The sequence below is a fragment of the Pleurodeles waltl genome, chromosome 4_2 (genome assembly GCF_031143425.1).
Source record: "Pleurodeles waltl isolate 20211129_DDA chromosome 4_2, aPleWal1.hap1.20221129, whole genome shotgun sequence".
NCBI lineage: Eukaryota > Metazoa > Chordata > Amphibia > Caudata > Salamandridae > Pleurodeles > Pleurodeles waltl.
Genome location: NC_090443.1, coordinates 868,215,803 through 868,235,723, shown reverse-complemented (window position 1 = coordinate 868,235,723; position 19,921 = coordinate 868,215,803). Strand labels below are relative to the sequence as shown.

The 19,921-nt window shown below is 47.8% G+C and overlaps 1 protein-coding gene across 1 annotated transcript in view; it reads right to left on the bottom strand.

Moving 5' to 3' along the window:
- Nucleotides 1-19,921, bottom strand: part of CDCP2 (CUB domain containing protein 2) — a 109,901-nt gene that overhangs the window by 43,391 nt on the left and 46,589 nt on the right. The window contains exon 3 of the mRNA XM_069233360.1: nt 4,440-4,781. Coding sequence (XP_069089461.1) covers nt 4,440-4,781 — 342 coding nt within the window. The remainder of the gene's footprint in view (nt 1-4,439; nt 4,782-19,921) is intronic.

Here is a 19,921-nt window from a genome sequence, read left to right as displayed (position 1 = left end):
TGTAAGATCGAAAGACCACATTTTTAAAGAAAAAGTATGAATGTCAATTGTCCAATAACTGCTGACAGGTCAGGTCGGGAAAAATGAGTGGGGAAAATACAGAAATACCTAACAAATACAAAGATACAAAAAGAGTTTTACTGTTTAATAAGGATTTATGTCTGTCTATTTCAAATCCAAGTATGAATGGCTGCAAGAGCGTATTATGATCCGCAGGGGCTTGCCGCAGGGCTGTGTTTTGGCATCCTTTTTATTTAGGCTGTTCTTGGCAGATTTACCATTGTGATTGCAATCCGCACAGTTGTTTTCTCCAATGATAAGACTCTTCCCATGTATGTCTTCTATATGGAGACAATCTGGCAATCCTGGATTACAGGTATATTGGGCTATAGCAAAAAGTAAGCATTCCGGAAAATTATTTTTAAGGTTAATAACTTAACTATGTACATAGGAAAGACTGAGTTGCTCGTTTTTGGTGGTGTTAGAATAAAAGGAAGATGGTGGTATGCTGCCCAGAAATTGGAAAGTGTAATCTCTTACAAGTAATTGTGGATTAATTTTTTATCCTCCGTTACTTGAACATTACATCTCGGCCTGATGCACAATTGTGCCCTGTCTTCCTGGCTTTTAACCACCTTCATGGCAAGTTATGGCACAAACAATTTATAAAACTGTATAAGACAAAGATGATCCCTCAAATTTTGTATGGGGTTTAACTATTAGCCCTGAATATTCGTGTGTATTTCAACTTCTTTCAAAGCATATTCTTACAAAGACTCTTTAACCTCCCCACAGGCTGCATGTGTCAGTCCCCTAGGTAGAAGTAGCCTTAGCTTCATAGGCGGCCATGCTCGTTCTCATCCATTGTGATACCTCTATTCACTGCACATTTGTGACCTACCAGCGATCATGCTGACATGTAAGCAAGAGATACTTTTCTGAAATGTGAAAGTTTGAAATCTATAAGGGCAATAGTTAGAGTGTAAGCAGTTGGAATGTGACTTGCAGGCCCCAGATAAACTCAACTCAGTGAATATATAAAGTCAGTGAGCTTAAAACAAATTATGGAGGATTTGGGAGGTGAAGCCTCAGCAGTTTTTTTAGTGCATCATGAGGGTACGGAGAGCATGTCCTCTGATCTTGATAAGTTAAGTCACAAAAGCATTATCAATGAGGTGCCAAGGTTCAGAATTGTAATCAAGTCTGATTGGAGTGTTTTTGGATACATTGCTAGAGTCGTGGTAAATAATAAGAGATGGTTTGAAAGCAGACCTTTGCCACATTACTTCTGATTGTCATGTTTTTTTAGCCCTGAAATAAAGTATGGAGGGGCATATTTATACTCTGTTTGCACCGAATTAGTGTCATTTTTTTTTACTCTAATTCGGTGCAAAACTAACTCCATATTTATACTTTGTTGCTAGACCTCTCTAGCACCAAATTTATTGAGTTAAAGTAATATTTTGAAAGTGGAGACCTACTTTGCCTTAATGAGATGCAAGGTAGGCGTTCCCGTGCAAAAAATGACTCTATGGCCTTAACGCCATATTTAGGGGCATATTTATACTCTGCAGCATATTTATACTCTGTTTGCACCGAATTAGCGTCAATTTTTTTTACTCTAATTCGGTGCAAATCTAACTCCATATTTATACTTTGGTGCTAGACCCATCTAGCACCAAGGCCCTGATTTAAACTTTTTTTGCACCGCATTAACGTCATTTTATGACGCAAAAGTGGCGCAAATTTACAAAATATTGGCCCTTATTTATACTTTTTGCTGCAAAACTGCACTAACTCAGTTTTGCACCAAAAAGTTTAGCACCGGCTTGCACCATTTCTGTGCACCAGCCGGGCACCATATTTATGGAATCATGCAAGCCGGTGCAAAGGGTAGGCTAAAGTTTTAAAAAATGACTTTAGTCGGGTGGGGCTGGCAGTATAGAAGAAGAGGGTTTAGCGCCAAAAAATGGCTTTAGGCAGGTTAGAGTAAAAAAAAATGACTCTAACGAGATTAGCGTCATTTTATGGTGCTAAACCTACCATGCCACATGACTCCTGCCTTAGAAAAGGCAGGAGTCATGCCCACCACCCCAGTGGCCAGCACAGAGGACAGGGGTCCCTTGGGCATGGCCATTGCATCCTGTGCCATGTATAGGGGCCCATTTCAGGGCCCCTTATGGCACTTTCAAAAATAAAATGCACTTACCTGTACTTACCTGGGATGGGGTCCCTCATCCTCGCAGTCCCTCTAGTGTGGGTGGGGGTGCCCCTAGGGCCTAGGGAGGGCACCTCTGGGCTTATTCCATGGTGTTCCACCATGGAAATAGGGTCACAGATCCCCTTACGCCTGCCCTGACCCAGGTCTTAAAAAATGGGGCAAAGCAAGCTTTGCCCCATTTTTTGACCCCTCCTCCCTCCCTTGCACCATTTTTACATGGGAGTATAAATATGGTGTTAAGGCCATAGAGTAATTTTTTTGCACAGGAACGCCTACCTTGCATCTCATTAAGGCAAGGTAGGTTTCCACTTCCAAAAAATGACTTTAACTCCATAAATTTGGTGCTAGACGGGTCTAGCACCAAAGTATAAATATGGAGTTAGTTTTGCACTGAATTAGAGTAATATAAAAATGATGCTAATTCAGTGCAAACAGAGTATAAATATGCCCCTTAGCGTCAAAAAATGATGCTAATCTGGTCAGAATCATTTATTTCGACTCAAAACTGCCTAGCGTCATTTTTTTTAAAGCTAGCCTACCCTTTGCACCGGCTTGCACCATTCCATAAATATGGTGCCCAGCTGGTGCTAAAAAATGGTGCAAGCCGGTGCAAAACTTTTTGGGGCAAAACTGCCTTAGTGCAGTTTTGCACCAAAAAGTATAAATAAGGCCCGGAGTATCTTAATGTAGTGAGGCAATCAATTTGTTTCAGTCTATGAGGGGGAGGCATCTTGTGATTTTTCTGGGTCACTTTTTAATGGCGATTGAGACTATGGTATTTTAAATATATTATATAAAATATATTGCATTTGATATTTTGGAACACTGAAAATATGAACAAACATGCATATTCCTTCTTGTTTTGTTTTAAAAGACAATATGTCCGAATAAACATTGGTAATTTTTTCGTTCTGTTTTCTCTCTCTAATACAGGTAATGTAAAGGACCATTTAAGTGCAATGCTCACTGCCTTCCTTCCTGGGTGGAGGATTAGGCTAGGTTTAATTTGTCACTTGTAATATAGTGAAGTAGAATCTCTCCCCTGCTCCCTGAGAACAATTGTTGCTGGGGAGTCAGACAAGTTTGGATCCATCCTTGCAGAGGGAGTTCCTATTCTCTAGTAGCCTGATGTCGGCTCCTAATGTCGGCTGCTCTCAGTTGAAATCAAGCTATCATATTTTCACAGTCAGAGAACCATCTCTCTCTGCTCCAATCTGCATTAAAAAAAAAAAGGCAAAGCATATTCGCCCATGTGTGGGTGTCCTCTACTGGACAGAGGATTTCTTAGAATTGTCCCCAAGAACGATAATAACCTTGTTTTTGGATTACACAAATTCATGTGCTTTTTACTTCCTGACGCCACATTGATCTTCTCCTTCTCCATCAGTAACACCAGTAGAAATGTTTAAAGTAATTTATTTTGTAAATTATGTATATATTTATTCGTTGATGTATTTATTTACAAAGTTTGATTATGTTTGAGCAAGGCCTGCTTTCTAGCGAGCTGAAACTCAAGCTCTATTTTGGAAATTTTTCATATTTGAGCTTTCAGACAGACTTCAAATTGATCCTACTTGCAATTAAAATCCACTCTATAATAGCAATGTACCAGTCTATATCATGCACGTTATCACAGTTTGCAACGTGATGTTTTAATTAGACTTGCAGTAGTTGCCACTTTAAATCAAATTAATTCATATCAGCCATTGTCACGCGAATCACTTTTCATTTTATTTAGGGGTATATATTACAGTTATTATCTTGTATGTGGATTGTCAGTATACAGTTGTCCGGCCGTTCTTTATACGTGCAAGAAAAATAACAGTTGATCCTTTAAAGAGTATACATAGGATTGGACTGGAATACACAAGATTAAAATCATTGCAAGGTCATAATGAAGTCACAGAGAGGAAAATCTTTCGCATTTAGTAGATGACAGGTAGATTATTTACAATAGAAGTTTTATTGACATTGTGGATTTTGACATTGACAATGTTGCCTTTACTGGTTATGACTTAGAAATATTTACTTGTAGGAAGTGCTCTACCACACTCAGACCAGTTCAAGAAAACCCAAAGGAGGTAAGTGGAACCAGTATAAAATTCATAGACTCTATATATGTAGATATGCATATAGTCAAAACAGCAAGAAAGATGCAAAATTATGCCACGTACAGGATATTGTTATTCGACCAGACTACCCTAGTGTTCTGACGTACCTGAGTAGAAGTGTGCTTTAAAGCCCCTGCCTCCTATGTTGAAGTCTGACTTGAACATCACCATCAGCTCGTTGGAAGAAGATATAACATCCGGCGGCTTCATGGTGCCACAGTAGTGGTCGATGTGTCGGTCTTCCATGCTGGGACCGTCGAAAATTGCCACATAATCAAAATTACATTCCTCGTTATTTTCCATCTGGAAGTCAGTGAAGACGAGTTTGATGACTGAAAAAGGGGTGACTCGAATGATCCACTGGCATTCTGCGTTGTTGGGGTAGTTCTCCGGGTAATCTGGACTGGCTATGACACCAGAAAGTCCTGTCAGCACGCCACCGCAGACATCTGGAGAAGCAAGCACACAACATTGATTCTAATTTATATGTAAGGTAAGCACTTTGCCCGTTGGATCCTTCAGGTACATGTTGCCCTTGTGAGCAGGGTAGAGTTGCCCACCCATCTAATGCATGGATATAGGAGCAGCCTCAGGCACGCCTCCAGGGGTAGCTTTTAGTCACTCTACTCCAGGTGACTCAAGGCGCATCTCTTGGCAAAGCATCTGTGGATTACTCTTAACATTCTAACACTTGCATTAACAACGGTTCACCAAGCAGGCACCAGAAAAGTGAAAAATATAATACACTTGCAACTTACCCGAAAAATCATGTTCAAAAGACAGCCTCATTTAATGGTTTAAATGTGGAAATATTCGAGTGATCAGCTGTATGCATAACGGAAACAAATGTAACCATTTAAGGGACAGGAAAGACCTGTTTGGTGCCTCCCAGTAGCCACAACTTTTCATGTACAGCCCAGCTCTGATTTTCGCATGTGCACTGATAGTGATTTTCAAATGATGTCCCACTATACGAATGCCCTGCAATGGTATAACTTTGTGCACAACTTTGTAATCCAAAGACTTTTAGGCCATCATCAAATACCTCCAGTGTTTTCATTTCGTGCAGAACCTGGGAAGAGAGGACTGTAGATCCGGGCTAAGCAGGAAACAGGGTACGATTGTTCTGCTAACAACTGTGCTTACAGCAAATAAGATCCATTTACAGACTTACTGACTGGGAATGAGCATATTAATTATTCTGTGGTTAGCGTGTAGTGGCTGGCATTTTAACATGACCAGAGTACACTGATTTCACATTATTTGCATTATGCAGAATAATGCAAATTGTGAAAATTCAGATCTGTGACCTGCACCAACTCCCCGTTCAAGAAATGGCACGAACACTGGGACACTATACCGAATAAAACACCTGGCATTTTTTAGAAGCGACATCCATTAAAACAATAGCTTCAAGCAAGTTATGCGATCTCAAGAAAAGCATTGTTTGTTATGAAAAGAATAAAAGATAAATTGATAACTACATCAGTTGTAAAGGCTGAGAGGTGAACCAGGACCAAGAAGAAGACCCTGTCAGGCTGAAGAAACCCAGGGTTTCTGATTTGTTGATGCTACCAATAAAGCAGGGATTATTCATGCAGGCCTTGAAAACTGCCCGCAGCAAGAGAGGACAACATTTGATGCATGCGTGGGTGGATACGAAGTGTCCTTGGAAGTTCTATGCCAGTCAGATGAGGCTTGTGGATTTGCTGTCATGGTGCAAGCAGGAGACCATCTGTCCTGTAGAGGTTTGACTTAAGCACATGCTTTGCCAACCCTAGCGTGACATCTTCCTTCCAAGTACCACTCACATCTTTCAGTCTCCATAGCTGAGATAATTGAGATGCGGGTCATCCTGTATAAAGGATCTGCAAGCAGCTTTCCGCGGTGGTCAAGCAATGCAGGTGATCACCCATACTCCTGCGATGCCGTGCCTGTGAGTGGCAATGGGGTGGGGAGGTCATGGTTACAAGATGACTAAAGGATGAAAGGAAATACATCATCCTTAGGTTCTGCTGTTTGAGGAATAAGCATCTGAGCAAGCTCCTATGGTGGATGCTGTGAAGTATCATTAAGCAATCTATCCAGACCGGCACGCCTGTGCTTGTCTTTCACTTCCCCAGTTCATTTGGATGTAACCTGGAGCAGATCCGAGCCCGATTGAAGGCTCCTCTTCTGACATGCACAGGGAAATATTGCTAAAGTTGTGTAACTGTTTTGCAAAAAACTGAGTGATGTTCAATAGGTGTGTTATTTTACAAGTGTTCAGATTGTAGTAAATGGTAGTTAAAGTCAGATTATATTTATTTTGTGATTTTGTACGGTGCCCGGAAATGTAATTCAATACTAGATCAAAAGTCAACAGGTTATTTATTATCCTCTTGGCAGCTTGGACTTTGCTTGAATAACTTTGGAAGAAGACCTTTGCTTAAGGTTGATCTGCAAAGATGAAGAACCATTCCTCCAAATCTAACCCTGTGAAATTTGAGAGATTGGGAGCGTACTGTTTGACTTCCCATCCCACGAAAACAAATAGTAATGTATAACAAATCGAACAGTACAATTCAGCAGCATGCCTTTAGAATATGTGCTCACAGCCATACATAAATAACTGGAAGGCACGTGAAGAAAAAAACTCCTATGTTATTGGTCGTTTGTTAATCAGGATTATTTAACTATTCATAAAGTGTGATATAGATGATAAGAGGATGTGCTCAGTTGGTCCTTTTTTATTTTGGCCCCTGCATTATGGCGCCCCCCTCCAGTTAATCTCAGATCACTGCAGAACTGCTTGCGTTTCCACGAAAGACTGAAACCCTACCTCTTCTGCGCATTGGCCTGGTTTCCCTCACTTTCCTGTATGGAGTTCTTTATGTTTTATCTAAGCGTCTGCTTCTTTTTCTGTTTCTTTTTAGTGCCAAGAAACCTCGGAGTGGCAGTGCGCTGTACAGATGAAATCAATCGCTTTTTATTTCAGAGGGTCTCACACAATTTACAATCAATATTTACCATATCTGCTGCTGCTAAGAACTGACTCAAGACTCTCTTCCAATCACAACTTCGATATGCTCCAATAATTATTTAAATCAGAATAAAAATGTATTCCATACTAGTTATCTGGTTTTGACAATGATCTTGGATTTTTAAAAATTAGGTCATACCGAAATGGTAGAAAAATAATATGAGAACAATTAAATTTTAAAGACCACATTCTGTGCAAAATTGAAACTGGATAGATGTAACATCAGAAGGGTATAACAACCTCTTCTTTTTATTTGGGAAGAACAACAGAAACAGTTGATATTTTTACCCCAAATTTCGCAAAAGGTAAGTGGGTAAATAAAATAGAGTGGATACATAGGTTCCTTCGGAGTCAAGCAACAAAGACAGTTGTTATTTGGGAAGCTAGCACATCACAAGCATATAAACACACTGGTATATAGGGAATCAATCAAAGATATTACCCATACAAATGTCAGTTTCTTATATATTGGGCCATAGAACATTTTCAACAGGGACATAATTTTATTTCATAGCCCATTGTTATGGAATATAGGCCTAGATTTAGAAGAGACTAGTGCCTTTCTGTGCCAAATTAGCATCATTTTTTTTATGCTAATGTGGCCCAACAAGACCAAAATCGCTGCACCAGATTTACAAAGTGGCGCAATGCATTAATTGTGCCACTTTTTAACCCCTTGCAACACATTATACCTGTGTCAGACATAATGTATGCAAGGGGGACGTTCACCCGATGGGGGGGGCTGAAAAAATGGTGCAATGAAATATCAATAATTTATTTGCACCATTTTTTGCGGCATTTTTACCGCCTGCTCAGAGCACTATGTACTGATCAACATTTTGGCGCTAATCCTGAACAGTACATCAATAGCATAAAAAATGTTGACACTATTGCCCCCTACCCTGCGCCATGGCACACCATATTTTAAATACGACGAACACATGGTGGGTTTAGGGGGCGCAAATGGGCACAAGATTTTCTTAAATCTACCCCATAATGAGCTAAAAGTCTCCTCAAGTCATCTCTAAGAGACTAATGATATTCATTCCCTCCAGAATGCTCTGCTTGGCCTCCTAAGTTTGACTCAGCGCTCTGGGATTCTGCAGAGCCTTTCTTCGGGACTAGGGGGGTTATTCTAACTTTGGAGGAGGTGTTAATCCGTCCCAAAAGTGACGGAAAAGTGACGGATTTACCACCAGCCGTATTACGAGTCCATTATATCCTATGGAACTCGTAATACGGCTGGTGGTATATCCGTCACTTTACCGTCACTTTTGGGACGGATTAACACTCCTCCAAAGTTAGAATAACCCCCTAGGTCTTTTCTTTACAGGGCCCAACGATTTGGAATAATCTGCCTAGTAAACTGGAAAACATGCCCAACCATCTTATATCTAGAAAAGCTCTCAGAACCTGTCTTTCCTTATAATGTTTTCTTCTAAAGTTTTTAATAGCGCCAAGAAACCTTCAGATGTTAGTGCACTCTAACAATTCCAAATTCAGTTTCAAGTCCCAGTGTCACAGTGCTCATTACTGATTCACAGACCGTTTATAAATATATGTGAAACAGGAGTATGGTTCATACAGACCATTACACATTTCTTTTCAACAGCCCTGACAATCCTATACTGTAAAAGACTGGTGCAATCCTGAGAGGCATTTTCCTCCTTCTATGAGTGCTGCAATATTGCATCACACATTGAAAGAGAAGAAAACGAGGAGAAATAAAGTTAGTTCTCCTTGCTGCGGCTCACCTGGGGAGGTTTAGCATTTTGACGGATTCCCAGGTGTACCACTAATGGTAAATCTATTAATACACCACAATCCATGGGTGGATGCGAGGGAATACCCATGCTTCCCCCATGGAACTCCTTCCTGACACAGAGTAATCAATTTGCGCTGTCTTGCGTTACTCTAGACTTATCAAGCTACGAAGGGCTATGCAAGGTGGCCTTGGTGACTTGATAAATCTCACTTAGGTTTTGCATCACCCTTCTGCTTCCTTGCATTGCACAAGAGTGACGCAAAACCTTCATAAATACGGCCCATATTATATAATAGGAACTTTAAGGTAAGTTAAATATGCCAATTGGGAATATAGCCAATTGCGACATGTTCTGGGAGCCACAGCACATGCACTAGGGCCTGGTTAGCAGCTTCCCAGTGCACACAGTACAAAATTCAAGCAGCATAAGGCCAAAAAATATGGGGGTGATCAAGCAAAAGAGGCAATTTCCTGCAGTGCTACATAAATGACTGTCTGCCTGATGAATACTTAATTATTTACTAAAATGAATCAAAACTTTGAGTGTAACCTATTTGGATTGAGTTTTATGAAAACTGTTTTCAAACCCTCAAAGCCAACTCTTTATTTGGAAAGGGTTTTTTATGTCATAGTCTGCCTTATGAGTCAAAACTGCTCTTTTTCTGTTTTAAATATCATTTTAAGACCACTTCACATATAATAATGAGTGCTAAATATGGGTGGACATAACTGACGTAATTCTCTGTAGACTAATCATAGCAAAATGTGCAATTATGTATAACTGTGTGATAAATGCAATCCAGCATGTAGCACCTTGCATCCAAAATGGTTCAGAGAATATATTTTGTGCTAAGAAAATAGCACTAAATGCTATAGGACATGCCAGCAGCAGCCAGAAAGTATTCCCTCTATCTTAGTTCATTGTTCCTGTGCTCCTGCAGTAAGGATTTTGGCCCAAATTACTCTTAATTACTTAAAGTGGAGTATTCATGTAATTTTGGTAATCTCGCATCACAATTGTAATGCATATTTACTGAAAGTATTTCAATTACTTCAGTGTAATTAAAATGTATCCCAGGCTTACTACTGTGAAACTTGTACTTCAGTTAATACCACTTGATGATTTGGTTCTATAAAAAATTGAGCCTTGACAGTATATTCCATGACTGGAATAAGTGGATGAGAGGGATGGAAGCCAAGGATGGCACCATCCCTTAACCAGTAGATGATGCCAGAGCGACTCAAGAAGGAGTGCTCCATCCTACTTAGGGAATATCTGTCTGATCTGACAGAAGAGGATCCAGGGACGCTTGCACTGTTGGCTGATGAGTGGTTAGCTAACAAGGTTTCCAAGGGGCTAGAACAGCATGGTTCTAAGCCAAAGAGGCTTCACAGACTTGTTCCAAACCAGAGGGTCTGGGCCGGGCTATTCCTGTGGGACCGAGTGAGGGCAATAGAGCTAAAAAGGAGTGAATGGTATTTTGCACTCATTTTGGCACAAACACCAATACTGATCTGAGCACAAAATGGCTTGCTTGTGACTGACAGGTTTTATGTGAAAGGGCAAAATGGGGAAAAAAAGCAAATAACATTAAGAAAATGTGGTCAATCGCTCATGTGTACAACATTCGCTATCTTTATTAAAACCTGTAAGTGAAAAATTAAGGGCCAGATGTAGCAAAGGTTTTTACCCATTCTGTGTCTATGGGAAAAAGTGTTTGTACATATGGCCCTAAGTCTTGCTTCACATCCTATTCATATATAAATTGCACTGGGGCTGGTTTTTGGTTCACAATTTGAACTGTGTTTCATCTAAGTTGGATGCAGACAATGGTGAGCTTGAAGGGAACAGTAACATGCACACATGGTGTTGATGCCTATTTTACCTTGTTATTTATGGAATCTTTCTGTTTTGCATTCAGAGTTACTACCGGCTAAAAGCAAGTGGTGAGAGTTCATGCAGAACTACGATCAAAAACAGTTTGAACTTGATGTAAAGCAGTGTTAGTGATAAAACACATAGGGGCCCATATTTATACTTCTGTTGCGCCACATTTGTGTCATTTATTTTACGAAAATTCAGCTCAAACCTAACTCCATATTTAGATTTTGAAGTTAGACACGTCTAACATCAAAATAGAGGAGTTTGTACCATTTTTTGGATGTGTGCATCTACCTTGCGTCAATGAGATGCAAGGTAGGCGTTCCCATCCAAAAAATGGTGCTATCCCCATAGCCCCATTTTTATCCCAAAACTGCATTAGCGCAGTTTTGCATCAAAAATGATAAATATGGTCCATGTTATGTGTTCCAGATTTAGCATCATCAACCTATCAGGAGTGTTTGTCTTTAACCAACATTTCTGTTATACTGCAGAAAAATGTGACAATCATTCATTGCTCCCCGTTAGTAGCTGAGTGTTCTTGTTTTCAATACTATGCATGGAAGTCTTGATGGACCATCACTGTCTTGATCCTAAATTAATATTTAGCCATCTGTAGTTTATTTTGGGCTTGATCTGGCTCATATTCTGTGTGATTCTAAGATGTCCTTTTTGATTAATTATTCCTGTCAGTTCTTGAACATTTCTAAGGATACCTCTGTTCTTTTAATTTACAGAATTTGCCTATATTCAGTTAACTCAAGGTATCTTCGTACCAGAAATGCAGAAGATTATTATTGAACAACAGGATATGAGTATCTCCCAATAAAGTATTGAGTGTTCCCGAGGTGGGGAGTCACTCTGTTAAGATCACAAAACCAACCAAGAAAGACATTGGCCCTCATTCTGACCCTGGCGGTCGGTGATAAAGCGGCGGCCAATCCGCCAACAGGCCGGCGGTCCAAAATATGCAATTCTGACCCTGGCGGGAACCGCCAACACAGCCCGCCGCATTAACACTCCGCCCGCCACGGCGGAACAAACAAACAGCGCGGCGGTCACCGCCAACAGCCAGGCGGCAGACAATGTACCGCCCACCCTATCACGACCCACCAATCCGCCACCTTTTCCGGGGCGGGAGCACCGCCGATAAAAACACGGCGGAAACAGACTACGAACGGGAAAACACTCACCTCCACATACTCCACGCGAGATTCCGGCAGTATGGAACCCGAGTTACAGGTCATCCCCGCACTCCTATACCTGCTCCTGTACCAGGAGCACGCCTGGCGGCGCGGAAGACATCGGTGAGTACTGCACCTACGACACAGGGGAGGGAAAAGATTACCGGCACACACCCACCCACCCACACCCACTACAACACACACATCAATGCATTCCCACAGATCACTGTCACAACCCACAAACCCCCCCCTCCGAAATAATGCAAAGACCAAAAGAAGAGATCTTAAACGGGCAGATATATTGAAAAATGGACAGCAGTAATCCAAATAAATAAATAAACTATGTACAAAATATATACATCTACTATATGTAGTCCAACCACTGTCCGTGGACCACAGGGGTCCTGAGCAAAGGGGCAAGACCCAGTCCCACGACAAGAACTCCACGGAGAGAACACTGCAGGGACATCAGAAAGAAAAAAGGACAGGCACCTCAGGGGGAAGGGAAGGGGGGGGCACCTCAGCCACTTGAGTACACGACGCCAGATCCACGAGGGGACTCCATGACCACTGGCCCATCCTGGGGAGTGCAAAGCCACAGTCCATACAGTCCATACAGTGGGTGGCCTGCCCACTGGGCCATCCTGGGGAGTGCAAAGCCACAGTCCATACAGTCCATACTGTGGGTGGCCTGCCCACTGGGCCATCCTGGGGAGTGCAAAGCCACAGTCCATACAGTCCATACCGTGGGTGGCCTGCCCACTGGGCCATCCTGGGGAGTGCAAAGCCACAGTCCATACAGTCCATACAGTGGGTGGCCTGCCCACTGGGCCATCCTGGGGAGTGCAAAGCCACAGTCCAAACAGTCCATAACAGACTCCACTGCCACTGGAGGAGGCATGTTGGCCAGAGGACATCCTGCAGCCCTGCCCGAGACAGATCCTGCCCTGCCACGTCTGCCAAAGGGCCAGCGGTTCTTGCCTGGAAGGGCCCAGTTCAGCGGTTCTTGAGACGGCGGTCCCCAGAGGAGCGGTGCTGGAGACGGCGGGCCCAGTTCAGCGGTTCTTGCCTTGAAGGGCCCAGTTCAGCGGTTCTTGCCTGAAGGGCCCAGTTCAGCGGTTCTTGCCTTGAAGGGCCCAGTTCAGCGGTTCTTGCCTTGAAGGGCCCAGTTCAGCGGTTCTTGCCTTGAAGGGCCCAGTTCAGCGGTTCTTGCCTTGAAGGGCCCAGTTCAGCGGTTCTTGAGACGGCGGTCCCCAGCGGAGCGGTGCTGGAGACGGCGGGGCCCAGTTCAGCGGTTCTTGCCTTGAAGGGCCCAGTTCAGCGGTTCTTGCCTTGAAGGGCCCAGTTCAGCGGTTCTTGAGACGGCGGTCCCCAGCGGAGCGGTGCTGGAGACGGCGGGGCCCAGTTCAGCGGTTCTTGCCTTGAAGGGCCCAGTTCAGCGGTTCTTGCCTTGAAGGGCCCAGTTCAGCGGTTCTTGCCTTGAAGGGCCCAGTTCAGTGGTTCTTGAGACGGCGGTCCCCAGCGGAGCGGTGCTGGAGACGGCGGGGCCCAGTTCAGCGGTTCTTGCCTTGAAGGGCCCAGTTCAGCGGTTCTTGCCTTGAAGGGCCCAGTTCAGCGGTTCTTGCCTTGAAGGGCCCAGTTCAGCGGTTCTTGAGACGGCGGTCCCCAGCGGAGCGGTGCTGGAGACGGCGGGCCCAGTTCAGCGGTTCTTGCCTTGAAGGGCCCAGTTCAGCGGTTCTTGCCTTGAAGGGCCCAGTTCAGTGGTTCTTGAGACGGCGGTCCCCAGCGGAGCGGTGCTGGAGACGGCGGCCAGTCTATGGCCAACTGCTCATTGCCTGGTGGTGCCCTCCTGGGCAGCGGGGATGGTGCTCCTTCAATGCCCACCTGGGCTGTGGGTGGTGGGGCCCTCCTGGCCAGCTGGGCTGGGTCCTCCCTGGGCAGCGGCTATGGGGGTGGTGGGCTCTCACTGGGCAGCTGTGACGGTTCCTCCCTGGGCAGCGGCTATGGGGGTTGCGGGCTCCTCCTGGGCAGCTGTGATGGGTCCTCCATGGGCAGCAGGCCTGCTGCCTGACTTCTACGCCTTGCTGCCCTTGCCCTCCTTAGTCGGGAGTCTGTGGCCCTTTCCTCCCTTTGGAGCTGTGGCTGTTGACGGTGGCTGGCTAGTGTCCTGGGGGGATATAGAACCCGGGCTCCTGCGGCGGCCCTTCCGCCTTCTGCTCCTCTTCCCAGGGGGTGGGCTGGCTGTCCCCTTGCTGCTGGGCGAAGATCCAGACCTGCGGGCTGGTGGGCTCCAATACCCCTGCACCCTTGTCAAGGGGGCTGCAGGGCTGGTGGTGGCTGAGGTGCTCTTCTTACCCCGACGAGAAGGAGGGGGGGGCTCAGGGTCAGGAAAGAAGGTAGCAGTAGAGAGATAGATTTTCCTGGGACAATGGATAGTGGTAGGTACAGTGGGTATGGGAGTGGAGGGAGAGGATGTGGTTGTAGGCGAGACAAGTTTGCTGTCTTTGGGTGCAGGTGCAGGAGCGGGAGGCTGTCGTGAGGTGGATGACTGTATCTGCGTTTGTGTGGTGTGGAAGAAGGGGTGACAGACACAGTGGGAGAGGACACAGGGGACGTGTAAATGGCAGTGGGGGTGGTGACTGCACGTGTGCGGACTGTACTGGAGGGTGTGCTGGTGATGGAAACACTGGCTGATGGTGAGGTGAATGAAGGTGTGAGTGTAGACGTCACAGGGAGGGAGGAGGGAGACGAGGAGGTGGGGGTCACAGAGGTGGTAGTGACTGTTGGCATGTCTGCATCGGAATGTTGCTTGTGTGAATGTCTGCGTGATCTGTGGTGCTTATGTTTGGATGAGCTGCTCTTGGGTGTTGAGGTGTGTGCAGGCTGGTCTGATGGTGTGGGTGGGACAGGCAGAGGAACAGGAGACTGGGAGGAGGGAGTTAGTAGAGGGAGGCAGGAGACAGGGACAATGGCTGCCGTCAGTGCTGAGGCCAGAGCCTGGAACGATCGCTGATGGGCAGCCTGACCCGAATGAATGCCCTCCAGGTACGCATTGCTGCGATGAACCTCCCTCTCCACCCCCTGGATGGCATTCAAAAGGGTAGTCTGCCCAACAATGAGCGTTCGGAGGAGGTCAATGACCTCCTCACTGAGGGCAGCGGGGGTAACAGGGGCAGGGCCTGAGGTCCCTGGGGCGAAGGAGATGCCCGGCTTCCTGGCAGAGCGGGCACGGGGCGAACGCTGAGGGGCTGCTGGGAGGGCGGAGATGGTGCGCTGGGTGGCGGCTGTACCTGTAATGGCGGGGGGCACGGATGGTGCCACCCCCGCAAGGGAGCTCCCTTCCGAGGACGTGTCCGTGTCGCTGCAGGGTCCAGTCGTCCCCGTTGTGGAGCTCCCCTCGCCCTCCGTCTCACTGGTCCAGTCAGACTCTGTGGCATGGCCCTCCTGGGCCATGTGAGATGCAGCTCCCTCCTGCCCCGATGCCACTTCTCCTCCGCCTGATGATGCTGATGCACACAAGCACAGAAAGACAAACAAAAATGGGGGGGGAGAGAGAAATAAAGAGATTTTGAGTACATGGATCACCGGTACAGTTAGCGGACATGACAGACACAGATGCCCCCTGCACTAAGTTGCGCACTTGGGGTCCCCTACGCATTCCGTGGAACATGCCCTACACGCCTAGAGTTGACAACTGCACCCATGGATGACACGGCCCAGGGATGGCTGTACTGGCACACTACTGAGGGTGGTGGCTGGGGACACAGGGGCTTACGGGGGTGCCCAGCCTACAGATATCGCCCTGGCCTAGGGGGACCCACAGCCCTCCTCCCCCACCCAGACACCTCCACTGCGCGACAACAGAGTAGATTATGCTTGTACTCACCCCCTTGTGTCTGCTGTGCTGCCCTCACGCGCCCATCCAAATCAGGGTAGGCCACCGCCAGGATCCGGAACATCAGGGGGGTCAGTTGACGGCAGGCACCCCGCCTACGTTGGGAGGCCATCCCCAGCAGAGACTCGGCGGTCTTCTTGGTCCCGCGGCGGATGTCCTCCCACCTCTTGCGGCAGTGGGTGCCCCGTCGATGGTGGACCCCCAGGGTCCGGACTTCCTTGGCGATGGCACGCCAAATCCCGATCTTCTCATGGGCGCGGACCTATGTGACACGTACAGGGAGGGAGAAATACCACGTTCAAGTTTGTCTGCATTTTCGTTGCCAGTGGCCCAACGCCCCCCATCCCCGCCAGGCCCCCCGCCATGCCCCCCGCCAGGCCCAACATGCCCCCCATCCCCGCCAGGCCCCCCGCCAGGCCCCCCGCCAGGCCCAACATGCCCCCCATCCCCACCAGGCCCCCCGCCATGCCCCCCGCCAGGCCCAACATGCCCCCCATCCCCGCCAGGCCCCCCGCCAGGCCCCCCGCCAGGCCCAACATGCCCCTCATCCCCGCCAGGCCCCCCGCCAGGCCCCCCGCCAGGCCCAACATGCCCCCCATCCCCGCCAGGCCCCCCGCCAGGCCCCCAAGCCAGCCAGTGGCCCCAAATCCATATTGAATTAAACTCACTTGTTGGTCTGGAGGACCGTAGAGTAGCGCATACTGGGGGAGGACCCCATCCACAAGTTTTTCCAACTCTTCTCCAGTGAAGGCAGGGGCCCTTTCCCCAGGCGCAGCAGCCATTGTCCCTTCCAGACCGAGGTCACAGCAACACTTGCAGTATAGGTCCTCTCCTGTGAAAGTTCAAGTCGCGAGTGAATAAGTAGATAGAAAATGGCGGTCACGCCCGTGGCGGTGCGTACCGCGGCGGTGCGTACCGCCACCGCCGGCGCCCTTCGCCATTGGCTCCTGAAACCCATAGGCTTCAATGTTAACCAATGTGGCTTCGCGCTGCGGTCTTCGACCGCCGCGGTGTGCCACGCCAGCGCATTGACCTCACATCCCATTGTCACACTTCACAGGTCAGGCAGCCGCCATTTCGAGGGTCCACATGGCTCAATTTCAACTGCGTCACACAGGCCTAGGCCTTGCATAGCCACTCAGACACGCCATTCACTGCATAGAGAATCGTTTACTGTGCAAGCTGTGAGTACGTACCTGTGGGTTGCTTGACTGTGTGCTCCATGTTGTCCTTCCTAGGCACCGTCCGCTGGGTTTGGCGAGGAGACGGATGAATCCTCCCGTGTACAGGCCGCTGGTGGACCTGTCGACAATGGAAGCACGCCACATTATCCTGACCTACCGGCTTGACCGTGCCACTATACATGAACTGTGTGCCCAGCTGGAGCCCGACCTGATGTCCCCCATCCGCCAACCCACAGGGATTCCCCCTCTGGTGCAGGTCCTGTCAGTACTCCATTTCTTGGCAAGTGGGTCATTTCAGACAACAGTGGGAATTGCTTCTGGGATGTCTCAGCCCATGTTTTCGAAGGTGTTATCCAGAGTGTTGTCTGCCCTGATGAAATACATGAGGAGCTACATCCTTTTCCCTGAGGTGGGCGAATTGGCTACAGTGAAGGGTGATTTCTATGCCCTTGGACATATTCCCAACGTCATTGGTGCCATTGATGGGACCCATGTGGCTTTGGTTCCCCCAAGAGACAGGGAGCAGGTGTACAGGAACAGAAAAAGTTACCATTCCATGAACATCCAGGTGGTGTGTTTGGCTGACCAGTACATCTCGCATGTAAATGCCAAATTCCCTGGGTCAGTGCATGACGCCTACATCCTAAGGAATAGCAGCATCCCTTACGTGATGGAACAGCTAGAGAGACACCGTGTATGGCTATTGGGGGACTCTGGGTACCCCAACCTGTCGTGGCTACTGACCCCAGTAAGGAATCCCCGGACCAGGGCAGAGGAACGGTACAATGAGGCCCATGGGCGTACTAGGAGGGTGATCGAACGCACCTTCGGCCTCCTAAAGGCCAGGTTTCGGTGCCTGCATATGACAGGTGGATCCCTAATGTACTCACCTAAGAAGGTGTGTCACATCATCGTGGCCTGCTGCATGCTTCACAACCTGGCTTTGCGCCGCCAGGTGCCTTTCCTGCAGGAGGATGGTCCAGATGGTGATGTTGTGGCAGCTGTGGAACCTGTGGAGAGTGAAGAGGAGGAAGACGACGGGGATGAAACAGACAACAGGGACAGAATCATTGCACAGTACTTCCAATAGGACACAGGTAACAATTCAAACATAATTTAGTAAATGTAAAATACTCTCCTGCATCTCTGCTGCCTGTCTATTTGCCCCAGTGTATGATGACTGAGTTGTGGCTTTTCCCTCCCTATTTCAGATCTGGGGTCCCCACTACGAGTCCTGTGCTTCGTTTCCCCATGGACTACAGCTTTGTGGCAGCTGTTTGTTGACTTCACTATGTACAAGGACATATTTGCACTGTCATGTCAATTACAATATTTTGAACTCACAGCCAGACTCCAGATAGTTTTGTGCAAAATAGGTGTTTATTTCAGTGCTCAAAATGGGACGGGTGGTTTCAAGGGGGTGGGGGCTATGGTGAAGGAATGTCCATGGCAGAGTCCAGAGTAACAGTCACACAGGTGCATTGTCCATAGGCCTGTGGAGAGATGGAGCATGGGCAGTTCAAGGATGGACAGGGTGACAATGTGGGACAGTGGGATGACATCAGGTGGTATCCTTTGCTGGCGGGGGTCTTGACATCCTACTCTGTCTTCTTGCGAGATCTCAGGGCCCTCTTGCGGGGTGGTTCTTCTCCTGCAGGAGGTGGGGGTCTGGTGGGCTGCTGTTGTGCGGGGGCCTCCTGTCCACTAGCGCCGGCGGAGGTGGTTGGCTGTTCTTGGTCCAGGCTAGTGGCAGGGGCCCTTTGTTGTTGTTGAGTGTCCGTCCTGGTGTTGATGAGTTCCTGCAGCAGCCCTACCATGGAAACCAGGGTGGAGGTGAGGGCTCTGATGTCCTCCCTGTACCCCCGATAGTGTTCCTCCTGCAGTACCTGGATCTCCTGGAACCTGGCCAGTACCGTCGCCATCGTCTCCTGGGAGCGGTTGTATGCTCCCATGATGGTGGTGAGGGCCTCGTGGAGAGTGGGTTCCCTGGGCCCGTCCCCCCCCTGTCGCACAGCTGCCCTCCGAGTTGCCCTGTTTCCCTGGGCCTCTGCCCCCTGGCCGGTGAGCCCACTACCACTGCCCCCAGGTCCCTGTTGTTGTTGGGGTGGTGGGTTATCCTGGGTGCCCTGTAGTGGTAGACACACCGCAGATTGACGCGCCCTGGAGACAGAGGCATGGGCCCGCTGGGTGGGAGCTGTGCTGGTGTTCCCAGAGGGGTTTGGGTCTGTAGTGGCCTGTGCCTGTGTGAGGGGAACCGACTGTCCAGAGGTCCCCGATGGTCCGGGCTGGTCATCAGTGTCCAGGTCGACAGAGCTGCTGTCATCGCTGACGGCCTCTTGGGTGGGGGGTGTGGAGAATTCTGGGCCCTCCGTGGCGGTGTGTTGGCGGTCGGGTCCTGCAGGGGTATAGAGGTATGGTTATAGTTTCAATGTGTGCCATATGGGTGTATCTGTGGGTTCCCGTGTCCCCAAGTGCTGGCATTCGTGTGTGGGGGCTTTGGTGAGGGTGGCTTGTGGGGGGGATGTGTATATGCATTGGGCATGCTTTGGTGATGGGTGTCCATGCTTAGTGGACGCATGCAGGCCTAGGTTTTGGGATGTGTGGGTTGTGATGGTGAGACATTGGCAGGGAATAGGTGTGCTGGGGGTGGGGGTGAG